Here is a 24,493-nt window from a genome sequence, read left to right on the forward strand (position 1 = left end):
AATAAACATTGAAAGATATTCATTTATTGCCATTGCATTACCTTTAAAGTCACTGTTTCTGTATATTGTCTCTATTCTTTTCTGATCTGTTATTTTGGGCTCTCTCTTTGCTTACAGAATTCCCTTTATATTTATTACAGGGCTATTTAGTGATCACAGTTCTTTTTGTTTCTATTTGTCTTGGAAGCTGTTTAATTCTCCTTCTATTCTGAATGACAGCCTTGGTGGGTAAAATATTCTTGGCTGCATGTTTTTCTCATGTATTACCCTGAATAGATCATGCCACCCCTTTTTGGCTTCCCAAGTCTTTGTGGAGAGGTCTGCAGCCAGTCTAATGTTTCTACCCTTGTAGGTTAAGGAACTTTTGTCTCAAACTGCTTTCAGAATTTTCTCTTTATCTCTGAAACTTGTAGGCTTCACTATTATATGTTGGAGTGTTGACCTATTTTTATGGATATTGAAGGGGTGTTCTACCTCTTGGATATGAATGCCTGTTTCCTTCCCCAGATTAGAGACATTCTCAGCCATGATTTGCTTGGATATACCTTTTCTCCCTCTCTTTTTTTCTGGGACCCCAATAATTCTAATATTGTTTTGCTTTATGGTATCACAGATTTCTCGAAGCCTCCCCTCATGATCCATTAGTTGTTTTTCTCTCTTTTCCTCAGCTTCCTTACTTTCCATCATTTTGCATTTTGTGTCACTGACTCTCTCTTCTGCCTCATTTACCCTAGGCATAAGAGTGTCCACTTTAGACTGCATCTCAGTTGAATCATCTCTAATTTTGGCCTGATTAGATTTTAGTTCTTTTATTTATGCACTAAGGGATTCTTTAGTGTCTTGTATGCTTTTATCAAGCCCAACTAGAGTATTTATAATCATTATGAATTCTAGGTCTGATATTTTACTTATATCCATACTGATTAAATCTATGGCAGAAAGTAGTTCTACCTTTTGCTGTGAATTTCGCCGACTAGTCATTTTTCCAGAGAATCATAGATGGAGAGAACAAACTCAAAACTATCAACTCTGACCTCAGCAAAATATATCCTAGACAAATACAAAGAGATCAGAAACCAAAAATGAAAAAAGGGGGTTCCCAAGAAGACAGAATTTAATCTCACAGGTGGACAAAATAGGGTGATACACTTGATCCTGGGTATATTTTGATCTATTTGTGAGAAGACAGTAAATCCCAAAATTGTCAAGAAAAAAAAAATATAAAATTATATTATGTGTATATATATATATATAATTTTACATATTTTTATATATAAAAACTATATATATATATATACAAAAATAAAATTGATTACAGTGAAAGGAAGGCAAAAATGAATTATATATCTGTAAAATGTAAATGTAAAAGTGAAAATTTTAAAAAGATTTTTTAAAAAGGAATTGATAAAATTAGAAACTAGTTGAAAAGGGAATAAAATGAAAAAAGAAAAAGGAAATTTTAATCTGAAAGACTAAAGAATCATGAAATGTGGCCTATATATACAATGAATATTACTCAGCCATTAGAAATGACAAATACCCATCATTTGCTTCAACATGGATAGAACTGAAGGGTATTATGCTGAGTGAAGTAAGTCAATCGGTGAAGGACAAACATTATATGGTTTCACACATATGGGGAATATAAAAATTAGTGGAAGGGATTATAGGGGAAAGGAGAGAAAATGAGTGGGAAATATCAGAGAGGGTGACAGAACATGAGAGACTCCTAACTCTGGGAAACAAACAAGAGTTAATGAGGGGGGATGGGCAGGGGGATGGAGTGATTGGGTGATGGGCACTGAAGGGGCACTTGACAGGATGAGCAATGGGTGTTATACTATATGTTGGCAAATCGAACTCCAATAAAAAAACATACCAAAAAAAAAAAAAAGAATCATGAGAAATTCTATGTACTATTTTCCCCTATCATAGGAGTTTTTCAGTTCTGTGATCCATAAACTTGATATTAGCCTGATGTTCCTATTGGTCTTCTGGGAGAGAAGCCTCTTGCTTTGATTCTCAGGTGTCTACCTGGGGTAAGTTACACCACCCCTTGCCCGTGGGCCAGGCTCAGTGTAAGCTGCTTCAGGTTGCTCTATGTGGCTTTTGTTCCCCGAAGACTTTCTGTGCCAATTGTAAAAAAGTGGTTGCAAAAAAAAAAAAAAAAAAAAAAAAAAGTGGTTGCTTGTCTAGTTGCAGAATTGCAGCTATTCTGTTCCCAGATCAGGTTGAATTCATAAGTTTCACAATGATTTGAGGTATCTAGCTGAATTCAAGTGACCAGATAAAACAAAGCTCCCCTACTCTTCCATCATCTTCCCTTCTTTTGCATTCTTCTGTTTTCAACCTATGTTTCTTTGAATCTAACGTCTGTCTTTTGTAGATCATTATATTTAGATCTTACTTTATCTATTTTTCCAATGTCTACTTTCTAATTGGGTTGTTTGGATTGTTCCTATTTAGTGCAGTTATTAATAATGTCAGCGTAAAAAAAATAGTGTCAGAGTTACAGTTGCCAATTTGATATTTGTTTTCCATGTCTTTAGCCTTTTTTGTTCCTCTGTTCTTCCTTTACTACCTTCTTCTGTATTAAATCAATCTTTTAGCATATCATTTTTTTATTTTTTAAAAGATTTTATTTATTTATTCATGAGAGACACAGAAAGAGAGAGGGAGAGAGGGAGAAGCAGACTCCCTGCAGGGAGCCTGACATGTGACTCAATCTCGGGTCTCCAGGATCAGGCCCTGGGCTGAAAGTGGCGCTAAACCACTGAGCCACCTAGGCTGCCCTAGTATATCATTTTAATTCCTCTCTTGATTATTTTTTACTATATTTGTAAGCTATTTTACTGATGTCTGCTCTAGAAATTCCAATATGCATCTAACCTCATTATAGTTTATTCCAAATTAATGTCAACTTGGTTCTTATGAAATATAAATTATTTTCTCCAAAATAACTCAGTTCTTTTCCCTTCCTGTTTTATTATTTTCATATGTATTGCATCTATATCTTACAAAACCAATGTTACAGTGTTATCTCTTTACACAAAGTTACATATTTTAATAATTTACCAGAATATGAAATATATTTAGATTATTTTATTTTATACATGAATATTTATTACTAACATGCTCTTCATTTCTTTTAGTTAATTTGAGCTACCATCTGGTGTCACTTTCTTCCCGATTCCAAAGAATTTTCTTTAGTATTTGTCATAAATCAGTTCTGATATCAAGGAGTCCTCTCAATCTTTTTAAATTTTGGAATGCCATTATTTTACCTTTATAACTGGCAGATATTCACTGAATAAATAATTCTCCATTAGCAGTTTTTTTCTTTCAGTATTTTGAAAAATATTTTCATTCCATTGTCTTTTCATTTTTCCCTATTTCTTCAAAAAATTATAGCTATTGGACCCACAATTTGAGGAATTATATTAGATGAAATGTGGGACATTTATTGGGAAAGTCTCAGAACCAGACAATTGGAATGCTTACATATCTTGGATCCAGATATAGCCTTAATCTTTGGGCACCTTAAGTACCCCTTGATCTCATAAGCAGTTTTTTCTTTTTATGTGTCTCTGTTAGAAGTCAACTGCCTTGCTAGAAGTCAACTGTCAGATGAATTTCTAAATTATTACCCTGATTTTTTAAAAAGCCACTAGAAAAGAGTATCACTATGTGATTTCTTTTTTATGAAATTCTGGAGAAGACAAAACAAATTTGTAGTTACAGAAATCAAAAGGAAGAGTTCCCAGATGGAGGTGTCTGAACAGTTTAAAAATGATCCAATACACTTGGGCTCTTGATAGATGGAATTTATGTCAAGTACCCATTTAGATAAAGTTTGAATACAAGAATACCTTCCTTTTTAAAATATTTTATTTATTTATTCATGAGAGACACACAGAGAGAGACAGAGACATAGGCAGAGGGAGAAGCAGGCTCCGTCCAGGGATCCTGATGTGGGACTTGATTCCGGATCCTGGGATCGCGACCTGAGCTGAAGGCAGATAATCAACCACTGAGCCACCCAGGTGCCCCATACTAAGATGTTTCTTAAGATATATATCTATATATAAAATTCTGGATCTCATGGGGAGAAACTAACACAAGTCATTATAATAGGGCTTCAGATCCTCTTTCCTAGTCCTTGATATATCCTGCTTTATATATATGAGGCTTTGACTGAAGGGCAAACTGAGTTACTTTGACAGAATTCCTCATAACTTAGTCATAAGTGTATACAATTTATTTGTACCCCCAAATCCCCAAGGAGGCCAGTCGAATCTCCTTTAACCCAAGAGTATATAGTGTCATCTTGGGAAATTATGGCTGCTGCATTTGCAGTCTCACTTAGGGGTGGTTCTAAAATGTGCAGAAAATGATCTCCCCAGAGTTTTTTTTTTTTCTTGAGTAAGTCCTAATAATTCATTTTTGCTTTTCTTTCCCTTGCCTTCATAGATGTATCTTGCAAGAAGTTGTGGTGGCCAAGTTCAAAAAGGGTGTTGCCTGTGTTCTCCTCTAGGATTTTGATGGCTTCTTGTCTCACATTTAGATCGTTCATCCATTTTGAGTTTATCTTTGTGGATGATGTAAGAGAGTGGTCTAGTTTCATTCTTCTGTATGTGGCTGTCCAATTTTCCCAGCACCATTTACTGAAGAGACTGTCTTTTTTCCAGTGGATAGTCTTTCCTGCTTTGTCAAATATTAGTTGACCATAGAGTTGAGGGGCCATTTCTCGATTCTCTATTCTGTTCCATTGATCTATGTGTCTGTTTTTGTGCCAGTACCACACTGTCTTGATGACCACAGCTTTGTAGTACAACCTGAAATCTGGCATTGTGATGCCCCCACCTATGGTTTTCTTTTTTAATATTCCCCTGGCTATTCAGGGTCTTTTCTGAATCCACACAAATCTTCAGATGTTTTTTTCCAACTCTCTGAAGAAAGTCCATGGTATTTTGATAGGGATTCCATTAAAAGTGTAAATTACCATGGGTAGCATAGAAATTTTCATCATATTAGTTCTTCCAATCCATGAGCATGGAATATTTTTCCATCTCTTTTTGTCTTCCTCAATTTATTTCAGAGATGTTCTGTAGTTTTTAGTGTATAGATCCTTGACCTCTTTGGTTAGGTTTATTACTACATATCTTATGGTTTTGGGTGCAATTGTAAGTGGGATTGACTCCTTAATTTCTCTTTCTTCAGTCTCATTGTTAGTGTATAGAAATGCCACTGACTTCTGGGCATTGATTTTGTATCCTGCCACACTGCCGAATTGCTGTATGATTTCTAGCAATCTTGGGGTGGAGTCTTTTGGGTTTTCTATGTACAGTATCAGGTCATATGCAAAGAGGGAGAGTTTGACTTCTTCTTTGCCAATTTGAATGCCTCTTATGTCTTTTTGTTGTCTGATTGCTGAGGCTAGGACTTCTAGTACTATGTTGAATAGCAGTGGTGAGAGTGGACATCCCTGTCTTGTTCCTGATCTTAGGGGAAAGGCTCCCAGTGTTTCCCCATTGAGAATGATATTGCTGTGGGCTTTTCGTAGATGGCTTTTAAGATGCTGAGGAGTGTTCCCTCTATCCTTACACTCTGAAGAGTTTTGATCAGGAATGGATGCTGTATTTTGTCAAATGCTTTCTCTGCATCTATTGAGAGGATCATATGGTTCTTGTTTTTTCTCTTGTTGATATGATCTGGGATAGGGAATTTAATCTTCTATCTGAGGTTGTTATCCCAGCATCTTGATATATGTCTCTTTTTTTAAAAAAACTTTTTTTATTTATTCACTCATGAGAGATAAAGAAAGAGAGGCAGAGACATAGGCAGAGGGAAAAGCAGGCTCCTTGCAGGGAGTCTGATATGGGACTCGATCCTAGGACCCCAGGTATCATGTTCTGAGCCAAAGTCAGATGCTCAATCACTGAGTCACCCAGGCGCCCAAGATAAATGTGTCTTAAATAAACATATGTAGTGACTACTTTCCCTCTATTAGTGATCTCTATGCTAAAGTAAATTATTATTGATTTAATCTAGTTTGACCAGCATTTTTGTGCTTTTCTTTGTCATTCCTTGAAGAATGACAAAGAATTATAAATGTTAGCAAAAAAGCAAATTTGTCGTTATGCACATGGAAATATAAGATAATTAATATAAAAATTTGTTGAAAAAGATAATTCATCAAAAAACATCCTATATACATCTACACCTGCAGCACCCATCTTGACTCCACACTGGACTCCAAGGGCACCAGGACAGAGCCTCAGAGACTGGTCAGTCCTGTGGTTTGGACAGGGTGGAAGTCTCAGGCTGAAAAATTAGAAGATTACAGGTTTACAGCTTTATTATTTGAATCCTAAATACCTCAGTTGTCATAACATTTCTTTTTTTGCAAAATCAATTTTCCTACATAACTTCAAAGTTTTTTTTTTTTCACACTTCACCTACTTAACCGTAATTTTAGTATTTTTAGTATCCCATCCATATTCAAGTTTTCCTATTGTTTACAAATAACCTAAAGGAGAAAATGCCATTTCAATACGGAGCCAAGAGAGGGGCGCTCTTTGTATTTGGCAGAAGAGTTCAAGTTTCATCCTCAACCTCTTCTGGCTCAGATGGGCGGGAGACTTTCAAGAACAGCAGCCTCCAGTTTTCTAAAACGCGGAAATGCCGAAAGAGTGACTTCAACGTTGCTGCGGAGGTCTATGGGAAATGTAGTCCTGAATCCTTAGGCCTCACTGCGGGGCACTCTGGGAAGGGGCTTCTGGGCTCCTCGCGAGCGCAGTCGTAGCCCCGCCTCCTCATTCGTCCGCTCCGGACTGCGGGAAAGTGGTCTTGGAGCCCGAAGGTCTCGGGAAGAGAAGGATGCGCGCCTGCGGTGAGAGTGCTGCGGAACCTCCTCTGAGGGCGCGCTGGTGTCTGGGGATGGGAGCGGGAAGTCTCTGGGACATCTCTGGGAGGCGCCCGGCCGGCCCTCGGCCAACAGGAGGCTGGTGGGGGTGTCAGGGGAAGAGCCCCGGCCCTCGGGCTTCGGGCGGGCCGCGGGGCTGAGCCCGTCTTGAGCAGGTGCTGGGTGCAGGCCTGGGTGCGTGCGGACAGCATGCTTGGACACGCCTGCAGCCCGACTTAGTGGCGGTGGGAGGGAACGTACGTTTACAGCGCTGATGGCGACCGTGCGTCTGCGGTGAGAGCCTGAGTTCGGGAGCCAGGAAAGGCCGGGGAAATTCCAGCAGAGGCGATAGGAGGAAACCGGGTGAGAGTCAGCTTTCTCATCTCAAAACTGTATTAATATGACTGTTCCATGGACTTGTTTGAACTTCTAAGTCCTTACTTGTAAAGTATTTAGACAATTGCCGGGCACTAGCCCTGAGTTATCATTAAAAGACACCGTTCTTTTCGTTGGGTGATCTAACATAACCTCACGACCACTTAAAACAAAAAACAAAAACAAAACAACAAAAAAAAAAAACAACCGAAGCTCAGGTTAGGGGAACGATACATCCAGGTCACAAGCTAGCAGTGAGTGAGTCTGGATTCAAGGGCAGATGTGTTTTACTTCCAACCTCAGGCATTGTCTAACCACCACGGCTGCCTAAAACTAGCAATTCAGAGCCTTCAGAGCACTTAGTAAGTGTAGCCTGACCCCAGGTCCCCAAGGATATAAAAGAAGATGAATGTAGATGGAATCTGACCATATGTCAGATATATTCTGATGTTTTAATGTCTCTTCAGGTCCCTTGGGTCAGACACAGGTTCCTGGCCCCTTCTGTATTATCAGGCTGTCTATTAAGTCTGATATTATAATGAATTCCAAGAGTCATAGTTTTGCCACTAAAATGAATTATTTCTTAGGTGCGTTTCCCAATTACCTTGAAACAAAGCAAGCCTCTAGAGGTAGGTAGGAAGCAGGGGACCTCTGTGACTAGGAGTCTTACGTGGAAGAGAGGACTCCTCTGACCTCTCTCCAGAGCTTCAGAGAAGAGACAGAAGGGCCCAAAAAAGAGCAGATCATAGGTTTGCAAGATCAGAAGCAGTTCCTGATACCCTTGTCCAGAATAAGCTAGATTTAGTGGTCACATCACCTTCAGAAGCCACCTCACTATGTGATAGGGGAATTGGGGCCAGCCTTGAGAAGAGTGAAATGAGCTAGGGTGGTCCAGGGGCAGGCTGCTCAGGAAAGGCCACACTTGGAGAGCTTGTGAGGGTGAGGTGGGGAGTAAGGGATAACCAGGCAGAGGGAGGAGATTCTGTCTCCACTCCCCTTAAATGGCCCCCATGCTACAGAGGTTGCACTGCTGTTCCAATTGTCCATCACCACATGTGACACTAGTGACATTATTGTGACCTCACAAGATCCCAGAATGCTGATAAGGGAAGTGTTTTCCAAAGTCATCTACTTCTCTTTTGAAAGCTTTAAGATATTGAACCTGAAAGGTTCAATGACTTACTGGGGAAAACCTAGTTGGTTTGTGAGAGAGTCAGGAGGAAGAGTGTAGCTTACTCTCTCAAGTAAGTCACCAAAAGCATCTTATCAAAGGGGACTTTTGAAAACTACATCACAGGGATCCCTGGGTGGCGCAGCGGTTTGGCGCCTGCCTTTGGCCCAGGGCGCGATCCTGGAGACCCGGGATCGAATCCCACATCGGGCTCTCGGTGCATGGAGCCTGCTTCTCCCTCTGCCTGTGTCTCTGCCTCTCTCTCTCTCTCTCTGTGACTATCATAAATAAATAAAAATTAAAAAAAAAAAAAAAAAGAAAACTACATCACAGCTGAAACAATAAAAAATTCCTGTCTTGAAGCATCTCATTTTTTTTTTTTTTAAACTAGGCTTGCCATGATTTCTATACCAGGGATTAAACATTACTGAGAAAAATATGCAAATGATGCATGCTGAGAGTATTTGTCTGCTAAGTTAATTTTACTGAAAGAATAGTGTCTCATCCTTTGGTGTACTCTAATTCAAATAATCTTCTGTTTTGTGTTTAGTCAGAAGGACACATGTATTATTATTATTAAATCAGTCAAGAAAATTTTAATGTTTGCTCACTAAAAAACTGCAGATTTAAGCCCATGATCATTTCAGAGTTACATAAAGATAGGTGGTACTGCCTGTACATGATTCTTCTCATTCCTTTTCAAGGTCCAGAGGGCCCCATGCCCATGGGGAGGTTGATGCTCTACTGGGGTACTGAATTTGGGGAGGTGAATGTAAGAGCTATTAGGACAGATCTGGTGACCCCTGTCTTCTTTCTGTCCCCTCAGCTGCACCACAGGTCTCTACATTCTCCCAAGATCCACAGAAAATGAACACACCTCAGGTGAGCTCTTCATTTATTCCCCACTTTGTATTGGAATGGATTTATGAGATTTAGAAGGATCCATGCATTAAATGGAAAAGGAGAAATAGAAACCTCATTCTTGAGCAAAAATATACCCTGTTTGACTATCAGCCGTGGTTTGTTTTCAGCTTTTGGTAGGTAACCATGGTTAGAGTACGGTTAAGTTCCCTCCATATACCAGGTTGCTAAAATTTCATGTTAGTCATGAACGTGCATTGAATTATTGATTGCCTCTGGTGTATGTATTGGAATAAAACTAGAGCTTATTTCTTTCATCTGTGAATACTGTAAATAATGTAACATATTTTCTAATATTAATTTAAATTCCTGTAAAGACCCTAGTTGCTAATAAGTGTGGTAAATTGCTTCTTACATATTTTCCTCAGGCCTTTTGCTAATACTATATTCAGTGTTTTTATTTCTGTATCCACAAGTTGGATCAGACTATACTTTCTTGTTTCTCTGTCCAATTATGGTAGTATGGTCATAGTCTCATAAGGAAACAGAGAACTTTTCTGCTCCTTTTCTAGCTATTTAGATGAGAAAATTGTAATGCGTGAGGATTTTTGTGAAATTACATATAGATTTGGACCTTTAGAAGGCATTTTGTATGAAGACTTTGGTTGTTGATTTATTAGTCATAAGCTTATATTGGATTTGTATTTTTTTTCTGGATTTATTTATTTATTTTAGAAAGAGAGAAAGCATGGGTGGGGAGGAGCATTGGGAGAGGGGGAGAGAGAGAGAGAATCTCAAGCAGACTCCCTATTGAGCATAGAGCCCAATGTAGGACTCAATCCCACAACACAGATTATAACCTGAGCTGAAATTAAGAGTTGGATGCTTAACTGACTAAGCTACCCAGGTACTCATGTACTTTTTCTTAATATAACTTCTGACATTACATTTTCATTAAAAAATTATTCATTTTTATTTACATTTTTAAATGTACTTTCATGAGCTTGTTAATAGCATTTTCTTAGGATTTCAAGGTGTTTATCTGTTCTATCAGTAGTTCCTTTTTTGATCAGCTTAATTTTATTTTGGCATAAAGGCTGATCAGAAAAAGACAAAATATGTTCCAGTTGTCTCAATCTGAAACCTAAAATTTCAGGGTCTGAAGGTCTTAATATTCTGTGGACTCTGGGCAGTAGACTCCAAATATTGGGAATTGACGGACATATACTTGTCATATTTGTACTCTCTACCTTTGCATACCCACCTGTCAGCACTATTTGTTGGCAAAAATATACTTTGTCCATTGAATTTCCTTGGCATCTCTGTGGGAAAACAATTAGTATGTATGTAGGGTCTGTTTCTGGACTCTGTTCACTTCTGATCCTCGTTATTAATGCATTTGCTAATACCACAGTATCTTAATGAATGTCTCTTTACAGTAACCCCCTTTTTTTTTTTAAGATTTTATTTATTTGAGAGACAGAGTACCCAGTAACAGTGGGGAGGGGTAGAGGGAGGGGGAAAAGCAGACTGTCTGCTGACCAGGGAACCCACATGGGGCTCCATCCCAGGATCCTGGGATCAGGACCAAAGCTGAAGGCAGATGCCCAACCGTCTGTCTGAGCTACCAAGGTGCCATACATTACAGTAATTCTTGAAATCAGACAATGTGAGTCTTCCAACTTTTTTCTTTTTAAAAACTGTTTTGGATATTGTAGGTCCTTTGTTTCATTATAGAAAGTTTTGAAAATCCTCTTGTCTGTCTCAAGAAAGCCTGCTGAGATTTTGCTTGCACTGAATCCATAGAATCCTGTGGTGCAGGGATCAGGTTGGTCAGAGTTAACATCTTGATCATAATGAGTCTTCCAATTCATGAATACAGTGTCTATCTTCATTCACTTAGGTGATATGGAGGACTTTGAGGGTATTGAGTTTTATCCTTTTGTGTTAAAAAGATAGTTTTGACTATAGTTTACAAAAATAACACTGTCTGCTGTCTGAAAATAGACTCTAGACTAGAAGCAGGAACAATATAGGAGCTTATTTCTATAATCCTAGCAAGAAAGGATGATCGTAACGGTGTTAGTGATTTTGAAGTGATAGAACTCTGGATGTAATTAAAGGTAGAGCCAACAGTCTGAGAATGTGTGTTTCTTTTCCACAACTTTGCAAATAGAGTGTGCTGTCAAATTCTGAATTTTTACCAATGTGGTTAAAACAATCTGTTTAGTTTTAAAAGCTTTTCTCATAAGTGAGATGTGGAACATCTTTTTTTGTTTGTAATAACCTATATTTCTTTTTTGTTGAACTATTTATCCCTTACCTGTTTTCCTATTGATGTGCTGATTTTAATTACTGTATCACTATTATTGTTATTGCCCTTTTCCTGTGATATAAATTGCACAACTTCCCTGAAGTTTTTTGTAATTTTGACTTGCTCATGATTTTTTTTTTTTTTTTTTGGTTGTAAAAGCATTTGATTTTTGTGTCAAATCTAGCAGTTTTTTCATTAACATTCCTGGATTTTCAGTCCTAATTGGGCATTTCCCACTCTGATGTTGTAAAGTAATTGTTCTGTGTGATCTTCTGGAATTTGATCTTATTTTTTTTACATTTAGGTCTTGAATATATTTTAATTTTTGTCCTGCTCTGTGGTACAAGATATTTCTTTTCCCAGATGGCCAGCTAGTTACCCCGTGACATTTTTGTGTCCATACGTTCCTTATGCATTTGAGTCTCACCTATATTCAAATAGGAAATGTATTTTGTTAATCATTCTTCCTATTACACACTTGGTTCTAGGTCCTGTTCAGTTTAAGCTAGGATGTCTTTTTAGGCTCTCATCACTTCCCTGCTCCTTCTGCTCACTTCTGTGTTTGTGTTAGATTGTGGCCAACATTGTCCTTTTTGCTTATCTAATACTGTTTTATCCTCTATTTTCCAGAATTTGTTCAAATTTTGGGGCCTTCTGCTGGGATGTTTCTCAGTATTCCCCTTTTGTCGAACTTTTATAGTAGGTTTCGTATTTTACCTGAGTGTGTTTTCTGAGGCATGGAAGTAAATGTGTATGTTCCATCTATTCCCTTAAACTACAGGAATCATACTTTTAATTCTGTCTTCTCTTAATTTCTAGTACTATAATCTTTCCAATTTTTCTTTCTACTATTCCAGAATTCTTTCTCAGCCTTCATGTACTTTCTTTTTCTCTTTTTCTCCTCTTAAATTTTACTCTTCCCTTGAATTCTCTACTTGGTCCTTTTCTCTCCTGTTTCTGTCATTTTTGAGCTGTCCCTTTTTCTCAAATGACTTCAGTTAGCCATCTTAATAACTGGTATCTCCTAGATCCTTATTTTCATTTTGGACCCTGGCCCCAGATCATGCAATCAACAATGAATTAAATAATTCCATCTCTATTTTCCACAGATATTTTGAAGAACATCTACCTCATGATGACCCAACCTCTGACTCTTATTTATTCTTCCAATCTCTACATATGACATCCGTATCCACCCAGTTGCTTTTGCAGCATTTCTGTATATAGCTGCACAGGAAAATAATGACCAGATTTTGTTCCTGTAAAAGATTAGTTTCCCCTTCTTTATCTTGGCCTTAATGTAAGTCATCTCTTAAATTGGTCTTTTGTTTTGCTACTTAAAACTGTCCACCTTTCATATGGAGCAGTAGTTCCTAACTAGAGTTGATTTTGCTCCCCGGGAGACATTTGGCAACGTTTGGAGATATTTTTGGTAGTCACAACTGGGATTATTGCTGGCATCTAATCAGTAGGAGACAGGGATATTGATAAACATCTTGAAGTACACAGGACAGTCTTCCACAAAAATAGCATTATCCATAGTGTCAGTAGTGCCAAGTTGAAAAAATCCTGTTCTAAAGCATTGCTCCTGAAATATGAATCTGGTAGTATGTAAATACTTCCCCAGTCTTACATGTATCTCTTCATTAGTTTTCTGTTACCCCAGCAGAGATCTCCAGATTGATATTGTATACTGTACAGAGTGCTCAGCATAATCTGTTGGTGTGTGGGAAATGTATACAGGAATCCTATTTATAATAACCTTACCTAAAAAAACAAGGCCCTAAGTTTTCTTATTATATTAAGTGACAATATATGTGTATAAATTAAAAGTTAATATAAATAAATCAGAATATGAGTTTTTTTTTTTTTTTTTTTTTTTAACTAATCGTGTACATATCCCCAACGTGTAAGACAGAGTTAGGACCGTGATAGTCATCCTTTATAGTATTTTGTTTTAAACTCTAAATGCTAAACATAGTAACATTTAGTTTCCAAAAATATTTTTCCATGTCCCTGATTCTGGCCCTCAGATTGACCACAATTGTGCTGTTACAGGCATCAGTGTCTTTCAAGGATGTGACTGTGGAATTTACCCATGAGGAGTGGCGGCAGATGGATTCTGCTCAGAGGACCCTGTACAGAGATGTGATGCTGGAGAATTACAGCCACCTTGTCTCAGTGGGTGAGCAGACCTTACTATGTGACTCCCTTTTGACTGCATGTCCTAGTTTTTCTTTTTTCTTTTTAAAATGTTAATCACTTTTGTTGAGGTGTGTTTAACAGATAATAACATTTAGGACTTTTCAGTGTACAAGTCAGTGAATATTGAAAAATTATATAGTATATTTTCATCGTCAAACACATAATTTGGAATGTTTCCATCACCCCTAAAAGATTCTTGTACCCCTTTGCAGTGAGTCCCCTACACCCATCCCTAACTCTCAGACCCTCAGCTATGTCACTGACATGCTTTCTAAAGTAAGCACTTTGCCTTTTCTCAAATTTTATATCAGTGGAATCATAAAGTATATACTGTATTCTGTCTGGCTTCTTTCACTTAGCGTAAATGCTTTTGAGACTCATGGACATGTGTGTCATTCTTTCAGTTGATAAATACGTGGGTTTTTTTCCGGTTTGGGGCTATTATGAATAAAACTATGAATGATCTATATAAGTCTTTGTATCAACATGTTTTCATTCCTTGTGTAAATACTGAGGAGTGGGTTTGCTGGGTCTTCTGGTAGGCTTATATATAACTTCATAAGAAATTGCCAGATGTTTCCAAGTTGGCTCTACTGTTTTTCATGCCTATTAGCAATGTCTGAAGATTCTCATGTTCTTCGGTTACAAACATTTAGTTTGGTAAGTCTTACTATTTTTAACCATTCTAGTTAGTATCACTTATATCATAATGACATTTTAATTTGTGTTTCCCTTATGACTAACAGTATGGAACCTCTTTTCATGTGCTTTTTTACCAGTAATAATCTTCTTTAATGAAGTGATCACATTTTCAGTTCCATTTTTAGCTTAGTTTTTTGGTTTTTTTTCATCTTCTCAGAAGTTCAGACCTTTGTCTAATATATGTTTTGCAAACTTTGTCTTGCCTTTTTTTTTTAAGATTTTATTTATTTATTCATGAGACACACACACACAGAGAGAGAGAGAGAGAGAGAGGCAGAGACACAGGCAGAGGGAGAAGCAGGCTCCATGCAGGAAGCCCAACGTGGGACTCGATCCGGTCTCCAGGATCACACCCTGGGTTGAAGGCGGTGCTAAACCGCTGGGCCACTGGGGCTGCCCTTGTCTTGCCTTTTTAAGAAAAAAATATTTTCCAATTATTTTACATATAGTTTTGAAGAAACTTTATATGATAGTAATGGCACAGTTTTATTCTTCAGAAGTTTCCTCTAATGCTTAGATCTTACATAACTATACTATATCAATGCCAGGAAATAGACATTGATACAGTGTGTATGAATAGCTGTAGCCATTTTATATCATGTGGAAATTCATGTAAACACCACAACAATGAAGATACAGAACTGTCTTATCATCCTAAAGATTTCTTTCATGCCACCTCTATAATCATACCCATCCCCTATCCCACACCATCCCTAATCTCTACCAGCTACTAATATACTCTTCATCTACCTGGTATTCTGCTGTATGAATATAACATTTATTTTTTTTTTAAGATTTATTTTTATTTATTTATGATAGACATAGAGAGAGAGGCAGAGACACAGGCAGAGGGAGAAGCAGGCTCCACGCCGGGAGCCCGGTGCAGGACTTGATCCTGGGACTCCAGGATCGCGCCCTGGGCCAAAGGCAGGTGTGAAACCGCTGAGCCACCCAGGGATCCCCTAATATATAACATTTATTTAGGCGTTCACCTGTTGAAAAACATTTTTAGTCATTTGAATTTTTTTTAGTATTTTAGTTGTTTCTAATTAGAGGCTATTATAAATAAAGCTGCTGTAAACATTCCTGTTCAAGTTTTTGCATGAACATAAATTATTTTTCTCTGGGATAAATGCCTAGTATGATTGGGGTTGTATGGTAAATATATGTTTCAGTCTTTAAGAAACTGCCAAACTAGGACTCCTGGGTAGCTTAGTGGTTGAGCATCTGCCTTTGGTTCAGGTCATGATCCCAGGGTCTGGGGTTCAAGTCCCATATCGAGCTTCCCACAGGGAGCCTGCTTCTCCCTCTACCCGTGTGTCTGCCTCTCTCTCCGTCTCTCTCATGAATAAATAAAATCTTAAAAAAAAAAAAAAAAAAGAAAAGAAACTGCCAAACTGTTTTTCAGAATGGCTTACCACCATTTTGCATTTCCACCAGCAGTGTATGAGAAATCCAGTTACTCCCTATTTTTCTTAGTATTTGGTATCATCACTATTTTTTGTGTTAGTGGTTGTAATGGGTATATAATGGTAGCCCATCATGGTCTTAATCTGCATTTCCTTAATGGCTAGTGATGTTAAATATTCCTAATGTTCCTATGCCATCTATATATCCTTAGGAAAATATCTGTTTATGGCTTTTGTGCATTTTTTCCATCTTTATTGATATATAATTACAAAAATTATGTATCTTAGGTATACAATTTGATGTTTTGATAGATGTACACATTGTGAATCAATTGCCACAATTAAGCTAATTAACATATCCATGTTAATTGACCTAGTTACCTTTGTTTTCTTTGTGATGACAACACTTAAAAATCTCCCCTCTTGGCAAATTTCTAGTAAACAATTCAGTATTATTAACTCAGATTACATTAGATCTCCTAATTTACTCGTCTTGCATAACTGAACTTTGCACCCCTTAATCAACATCTCCCCATTCCCCATCTTCCAGCCCCTGACAACCACCATTTTACTTTTATTTTCTAGGAGTTCGACTGTTTTAGGTCCAGTGAGATCAATATTTGTCTTTCTATATGTGGTTTATTTCATTTAGCATAATGCCTTTAAGATTTATCCATGTTGAACAAATTTCCTTCACCTTTTTTGGCTGAATAATGTGTGTGTGTGTGTGTGTACACACATCTTTATTCATTTATCCATCAACAGACATTTAGATTATGTCTTGGCTATTGTGAATAAAGCAGCAAAGAACATGGGAATGCAGATATCTTTTTGAGATCCTGATTTCATTTTCTTTGGATATATCCAGAAATGGAATCCAGAAATAGAATCCAGAAATGGAATTGCTGAATTATAGAGTAATTCTGCTTTTTTAAAAGATTTTATTTTGGGATCCCTGGGTGGCACAGTGGTTTGGCGCCTGCCTTTGGCCCAGGGTGCGATCCTGGAGACCCAGGATCGAATCCCACGTCGGGCTCCCTGCATGGAGCCTGCTTCTCCCTCTGCCTGTGTCGCTGCCTCTCTCTCTCTCTCTCTCTGTGATTATCATGAATAAATAAATAAATAAAATCTTTAAAGATTTTATTTTTAAATAATCTCTACACCCAGCATGGGGCTTGAATTTACAACCTGGAGATCAAGAGTCACATACTTCACCAACTGAGACAGCCAGGCACCCCAGGGTAGTTCTCTTTTTAGCTTTTTGAGGAACCACCTTACTATTTTCCATAAGGGCTGTCCCAATTTACATCCCCACCAGTAGTGCCCAAGGGTTATGTTTTCTCCATATCCAACATGTGTTATCTTTTGTCTTTTTGATAATCACTATTTTCTAACAGGTGTGAAGTGATATATCATTGTGGTTTTGATTTGCATTTCCCTAATGTTTAGTGATGTGGAGCACATTTTCATTAACTTGTTTATATGCATAGCTGCTTTTGAGATATGTCAGCTCAGGTCCTTTGCCCATTATTTTAATTTGATTATTTGTTGTTTTGTTTTTTGCTATTGAGCTGTATGACTTTGTGACTTCTTTGTATATTTTGATTTATTCATTACTTTTTGAATATTTTTTCCCATTCCATAGGTTGCCTTTGCACTCTTGTTTCCTTTATAGTTTATAAAGAAGGCTGTCTTTATAAACTATAAAGGCTTCCAGAGGCTTTATAGTTTGATGTAGTCTCACTTCTCTAATTTTGCTTTGGTTGCTTGTGCTTTTGGTATCATATCCAATAAACCATTGCCAACACTGATGCCAAGGAGCCATCTCCCTATGTTTTCTTCTAGGAATTTTATGATTTTTCAGTCTTATGCTTAAAGTCTTTAATCCATTTTGAGTTGATTTTTGTATGTAGTTTGAAATAACAGCCCAATTTCATTCTTCTGCATGTGGATATCCAGTTTTCCCAACACCATTTATTGAACAAACTGTTCTATTTCCATCGCATATTCTTTGCACCATTGTTTAAGTCAACTCTATACGTATGAATATATTCCTGGGCCTCTGTACTAATCCATTGGTCTATATGCCTGTTTTCATGCCAGTACCATAATGTTTTTATTACTATAGCTTTGTATAATATATTTTGAAGTCCGGTAGTGTGATGCCTCTAACATTGTTCTTTCTCAAGATTGCTTTGGCTATCCAGGGTCTTTTGTTGTTTAATATGAATTTTTGGATTTTTTTCTACTTCTGTAAAGAATACCATTGGGATTTGAATAAGAATTGCATTAAATCTGTAGATCACTTTGGGTAGTATAGACATTTTAACAGTATTAATTCTCCAATCCATGGGATGTCTTTCCATTTGTCTGTATCCTCTTTAAATTTTTTTATTGATGTTTTGTAATCTTTAGTATACAAGTCTTTCAGTTCTTTGGTTAAATTTATTCCTAAGTACTTTTAAATTTTCTTTTCAGATAATTCATTGTTAGTATATAGAAACTATGTTGATTTTACATCCTCTAACTTTACTGAATTTATTAATTTTAACATTTCTTTTTTGTCTTTAGTGTTTTCTACATAGAGAATTGTGTTGTCTGCAGACAGATAATTTTACTTCTTCCCTTCAGGTTGAGATGCATTTTATTTCTTACCTAATTGCACTGGATAAGGTTTCCAATACTATATTGAATAGAATTGGTGAGAGTGGGCATACTTGCCTTGTGCTGGATCTTAGAGGGAAAACGTAGTATTCCCCCATTGATTATGGTGTTTACTGTGGGCTTTTCATATATGCTTTATTGTATTGAGCATAATTGATGTATTTAGATCTGTTTTGTTGAGAATTTTAATCATGAATGAATGTTTACAAATGAAACTTTGTGAAATGATTTTTCTTTGTTTTTTGGTATGATCACATGGGGGTTTTTTTCCTATCATTTCTTTATGTGTTGTATCACATAGATTGATTTGCATATAAACAACCTTGCATCCTAGGGATAAATATCACTTGTTCATGATATATGATCCCTTTAAATATGCTGTTAAATTCAGTTTGCTAGTCTTTTGAGAATTTTTTTAATCTATGTTCATCAGGGATATTAGCTTGTAGTTTTCTTGTGATGTCTTTCTCTGGTTTTAGAATCAAGGTGATGGTGGCCACACAAAATGAATTTGGAAATGTTCTTTGTTCCATTTTTTGAAAAGGCTGAAGAAAGATTGGTATTCCTTAAATGTCTGACTGAATTCTGCAGTTTAGCCCTCTGACCCTGAGCCTTTTTTTTTTTTTTTTTGTCAAGAGGCTTATGATTAATTATTCAATCTTCTTATTTGTCATAAGTCTGTTTAGGCTTTCTCTTTCTTTTTGATTCAAGTGTGATAGATTGTATATTTCTAGGAATTTATCTATTTCTTCTACATTAATCAGTTTGTTGACATTTATTTTTTTATTTTTTATTTTTTTTATTTTATGTTGACATTTATTTAGATTAGTCCCTCATGATCCTTTTTATTTCCGAGAAATCTGTTATAATATCTCCTCTTTGCATTATTTTTGTATATTTTCTTATTGGAGTTCCTCTTTGCATTTTTTTTTTTTAAATTTATTTATTTATGATAGTCACAGAGAGAGAGAGAGGCAGAGACACAGGCAGAGGGAGAAGCAGGCTCCGTGGACCGGGAGCCCGACATGGGATTCGATCCCGCGTCTCCAGGATTGCGCCCTGGGCCAAAGGCAGGCGCCAAACCGCTGCGCCACCCAGGGATCCCTCCTCTTTGCATTTTTAATTTTATTAGAGTCATCTCTCTTTTTTTTAGTCTAGCCTAAGGGTGTGTTCATTTTGTTTATTATTTCAAAATACCAACTATTGGCTTTGCTGCTTTCTCTAGTCTCCATGATATTTATTTCTGCTCTTACCTTTATTTTTAAAATTATAACAATATTATTTTATTTTATTTTACTTTATTTTTTATCTTAGTTTTAAGGGTAGAGTTTAGTGATTCATCAGTTCATATAATGAGCACCCAGTGCTCATTACATCAAGTACCCTCCTTAATGCCCATCACCCAATTACCCCATCACCCCACCTCCTCTCTAGCAACCTTAGTTTGTTCCCTAGAGTTAAAAGTCTCTTATGATTTGTCTCCCTCTCTGTTTTCATCCTACTTTATTTTGTCCTTCCCTTCCTCTATGTTCAATCTGTTTGTTTTTTAAATTCCACCTATGAATGAAATCATACGGTATTTATCTTTCTCTGACTGACTTATTTCACTTAGCAAAATATACTCTAGTGCCATCCACATCATTGCAAATGGCAGTATTTCATTCTTTTTGATGGCTCAGTAATATTCTATTGTATAAATATACCATCTCTTCTTTATCCATTCATCACTCAATGGATATCTGGTCTCTCTACATATTTTGCTCATTGTGAACATTGCTGCTATAAATATTGGGGTGCATATGCCCCTCCAAATCACTGTTGTATCCTTAGAATAAATACCTATGAGTGCAGTTGCTGGGTCTTAGGGTAGCTCTATTAACATTTTGAGGAGCCTTCATACTGTTTGCTGGAGTGGCTGCACCAGTTTGCATTACCCCAAAAGTGTAAGAGGATTCCCCTTTTTTCTAACACTCATCAACATCTGTTGTTTCCTCAGTTGTTAATTTTAGCCATTCTGACAGCCATTCTGACTGATGGTATCTCACTGTGGTTTTCGTTTGTATTTCCCTGATGTTGAGTGATGTGGAGTATTTTTTCATGTGTCTGTTAGCCATTTATATGTCTTCTGTGGAGAAATGTCTGTTCATACTTTCTGCCTATTTCTTGGCAGGATTTTTTGGTTTTGGGCGTTGAGTGTGATAAGTTCTTTATAGGTTTTGGATACTAGCCCTTTATGTGATAAAACATTTGCAAATATCTTCTCTCATTCTGTAGATTGCCTTTTACTTTTGTTGATTGTGTCCTTTAGTGTCCAGAAGCTTTTTATCTTGATTAACTCCCAATAGTTCATTTTTGTTTGTTTTCCTTCCCCTGGAAATCTGTCTAGCAAGAAGTTGCTGTGGCTGAGGTTAAAAAGGTTGCTGCCTATGTTCTCCTTTAGAATTTTGATGGATTCCTGTCTCACAGTTAGGTGTTTCATCCATTTTGAGTTTATCTTTGCATATGGTGTAAGAAAGTGGTCCAGTGTCATACTTTTGCATGTGGCTGTCCAGTTTTCCCAACACCATTTGTTGAAGAGACTTCTTTTTCCATTGCATATTCCTTCCTGCTTTGCCAAAGATTACTTGACTGTAGAGTTGAGGGTCCATTTTTGGGTTCTCTATTCTGTTGCATCAATCTATGGGTTTGTTTTTCTGCCAATACCATACTGTCTTCATGATTACAGATTTATATTATAGCTTGAAGTCTGGAATTATAAAGCCTCCAGTTTTGTTTTACTTTTTCAACATTGTATTAGCTGTTTGGGGTGTTCTGTGGTTCCATATAAATTTCAGAATTGTTTGTTCTGGCACTGTGAAAAATGCTGTTATTTTGATAGAGATTACATTGAATGTGTCATTTGTTCTTCCAAACCATGAGCATGGGATGTTTTTCCATTTCTTTGTGTCTTCCTCAATTTATTTCATAAGTGCTCTATAGTTTTCAGAGTATAAATAGAGTCATTGCTTCGCTGGTTAGGTTTATTCCTAGATATCTTATGGTTTTTAGTGCAGTTGTAAATGAGATGGATTCCTTGATTTCTCTTTGTACTGCTTCATTATTGATGTATAGAAATACAACAGATTTCTCTATGTTGATTTCATATCCTGCAACTTTGCTAAATTCCTGTATCATTTCTAGCAGTTTTTTTGGTGTAGTTTTTTGGGTTTTCTGCATAGTGTCATGTCATCTGTGAAGAGTGAAAATTAGATTTCTTCTTTGTCAATTTAGATGCCTTTTATTTCTTTTTGTTACCTGATTGCTGATGCTAGGACTCCCAGTGCTATGTTGATAAATAGTGGTAAGAATGGACATCCCTGTTGTGTTCCTGACCTTAGGGGGGAGGCTCTCAGTTTTTTCCCATTGTGGATGATGGTAGCTGTGGGCCTTTATGATGTTGACATATATTCCTTCTACCCCTACTTTCTTGAGGGTTTTTATCAAGAAAGGATGCTATATTTTGTCAAGTACTTTTTTCTGCATCTACTGAGAGGCACAATGGTTCTTGTCCTTTCTTTTTTAAATTTTTATTTTTTTAAAGATTTTATTTATTTATTCATGAGAGACACAGAGAGAGGCAGAAACATATGCAGGGGGAGAAGCAGGCTACGTCCAGGGAGCCTGATGTGGGACTTGATCCCAGGACCTTGGGATCACAACCTGAACCAAAGGCAGATGCTCAACCACTGAGCCACCCAGGTGCCCATTTTATTTCTTCTTCTTTTTTTTTTTTTTTTTTAAAGATTTTATTTATTTATTCATGATAGACACAGAGAGAGAGAGGCAGAGACACAGGCAGAGAGAGAAGCAGGCTCCATGCACCGGGAGCCTGACGTGGGATTCGATCCCGGGTCTCCAGGATCGCGCCCTGGGTCAAAGGCAGGCGCTAAACCGCTGCGCCACCCAGGGATCCCTTCTTCTTCTTTTTTTTTTTAATGTGATGTATCACGTTGATTGATTTGCAGATGTTGAACCACCCTTGTACCCGTTTGTCCAAGACCAAATCCCATTTGGTCTTGGTGAATAATCCTTATAATGTACTGTTAAATCCAATTAGCTAGTAGCTTGTTGAAAATTTTTGCATCCATGGTCACTGGGATATCAGTCTGTAATTCTTGATTTTAGTGTCTTTGTATGGTATTGGGATCAAGGTAATGCTTTCCTCATAAAATGAGTTTGGAAATTTTCCTCCATTTCTGATTTTTGGAAGTGTCAGAAAAACAGGTATTAAATTTCTTTAAATATTTGGTAGAATTCCCTTGGGAAACCATCCAGCCCTGGACTCTTATTTGTTGGGAGATTTTTTATTACTGCTTCAGTTTCTTTGCTGGTTATGGGTCTATTCAAGTCTTCTATTTCTTCCTGTTTCAGTTTTGGTAGTTTATATGTTTCCAGAAGTGCATCCATTTCTTCCAGATTGCCTGATTTGTTGGCATATAGTTGCTCATAATATTCTTTTGTAATTGGGTATCGGTGGTGGTGGTTGTGATCTTTCCTCTTTCATTCATGATTTTATCTACTTGAGTCCTCTCTTCTTTTTAATAAAGCTGGCCTAGAGATTTATCAAATTTGTTAATTCTTTCAAAGAACTATCTCCTTGTTTCATTGATCTGTTCTACTGGGTTTTTAAAATTTCTGTATCGTTGATTTCTACCCTATTATTTCCCTTCTGCTGCTAGATTTAGGCTTTATTTGCCCTTTTTTCCTAGCTCCTTTAGGTGTAAGTTTAGGTCATATATTTGAGACTTTTCTTGCTTCTTGAGGAAGGCCTGTATTGCTATATACTTCCCTCTTAGGATTACCTGTGCTACATCCTAAAGGGTTTGGACTGTTGTATTTTCATTTTCATTTCCTTCCATTTATGTTTTTAATTCTTTAATGTCCTGGTTGACCCATTCATTTTTTGGTAGGATGTTCTTTAACCTACATGTATTTATGGTCCTTCCAAATTTTTTCTTGTGATTGATTTCAAGTTTCATATCACTGTGGTTCAAAAACATGAATGGTATCCTCTTGATTTTTTGTACCAGATGAGTCCTAATCTGTGACCCATATGCATGGGTCTTGTTTTTGTATTAATTCTGATACCTTATGTCTTTTGATTGGAGCATTTAGTCAATTTGCAATTCAGAGTAATTGTTGAAAGATGTGAATTTAGTGCCATTGTATTACCTATAAAGTTACTATTCCTGTAGATTGTTTCTGTTCCTTCCTAGTGTTTGTTTCTTTTGGCCTTTATTTCCACTCACAGAATCCTTTTTAATATTTCTTGCAGGGCTGGTTTAGTGTTCACAAACTCCTTTTTAGTTTTTGTTTGTCTTGGAAACTCCTTATCTCTCTTATTCTGAATGACAGCCTTACTGGATAAATTATTCTTGGGTGCATGTTTTTTCCATTTAGTACATTGGATATATCTTGCCAATCTTTTCTGGCCTGCCAGGTAGGTGTCTGTGGATTGGTCTGCTGCCAGCCTTATATGCCTACCCTTATAGGTTAAAGCCCTTCCCTCCTGAGCTGTTTTTAGAATTCTCTCTATATCTTTGTATTTTGTAAATTTCACTATGCTATGTCATGGTGTTTACCTACTTTTGTTGATTTTTAGGGGCATTCCCTGTCCCTCTTGGACTTGAATGCCTGTTTCCTTCCCTAGATTAGGGAATTTCTCAGTTGTAATTTGTTCAAATAAACCATCTGTCCCCTTTTCCCTGCTCTTCTTCCTCTGGGACTCTTATGATATAGATATTATTTCACTTTGTGGAATCCCTGAGTTCTATGTGTACCTTCATGACCTAATAGTTTTCTTCGCCTTTTCTTTCAGCTTCATTTTTTTTTTCATAATTTTATCTTCT

At 37.0% G+C, this 24,493-nt stretch overlaps 1 protein-coding gene across 2 annotated transcripts in view; it reads left to right on the forward strand.

Annotated features, from left to right (window-relative positions):
* Positions 1-6,749: 6,749 nt before the first annotated feature.
* The window catches only part of ZNF782 (zinc finger protein 782), a 57,962-nt gene continuing 40,218 nt past the window's right edge, over positions 6,750-24,493 (forward strand). The window contains exons 1-3 of one of the 2 annotated variants that reach the window (XM_049115587.1): positions 6,750-6,892; positions 9,277-9,332; positions 13,684-13,810. In XM_049115587.1, coding sequence (XP_048971544.1) covers positions 6,880-6,892; positions 9,277-9,332; positions 13,684-13,810 — 196 coding nt within the window. In that variant the 5' untranslated portion in view covers positions 6,750-6,879. The remainder of the gene's footprint in view (positions 6,893-9,276; positions 9,333-13,683; positions 13,811-24,493) is intronic. The other variant, XM_025423055.3, reaches the window with a different exon arrangement.

The sequence above is a fragment of the Canis lupus genome, chromosome 1 (genome assembly GCF_003254725.2).
Source record: "Canis lupus dingo isolate Sandy chromosome 1, ASM325472v2, whole genome shotgun sequence".
NCBI classification, from domain to species: Eukaryota; Metazoa; Chordata; class Mammalia; order Carnivora; family Canidae; genus Canis; species Canis lupus.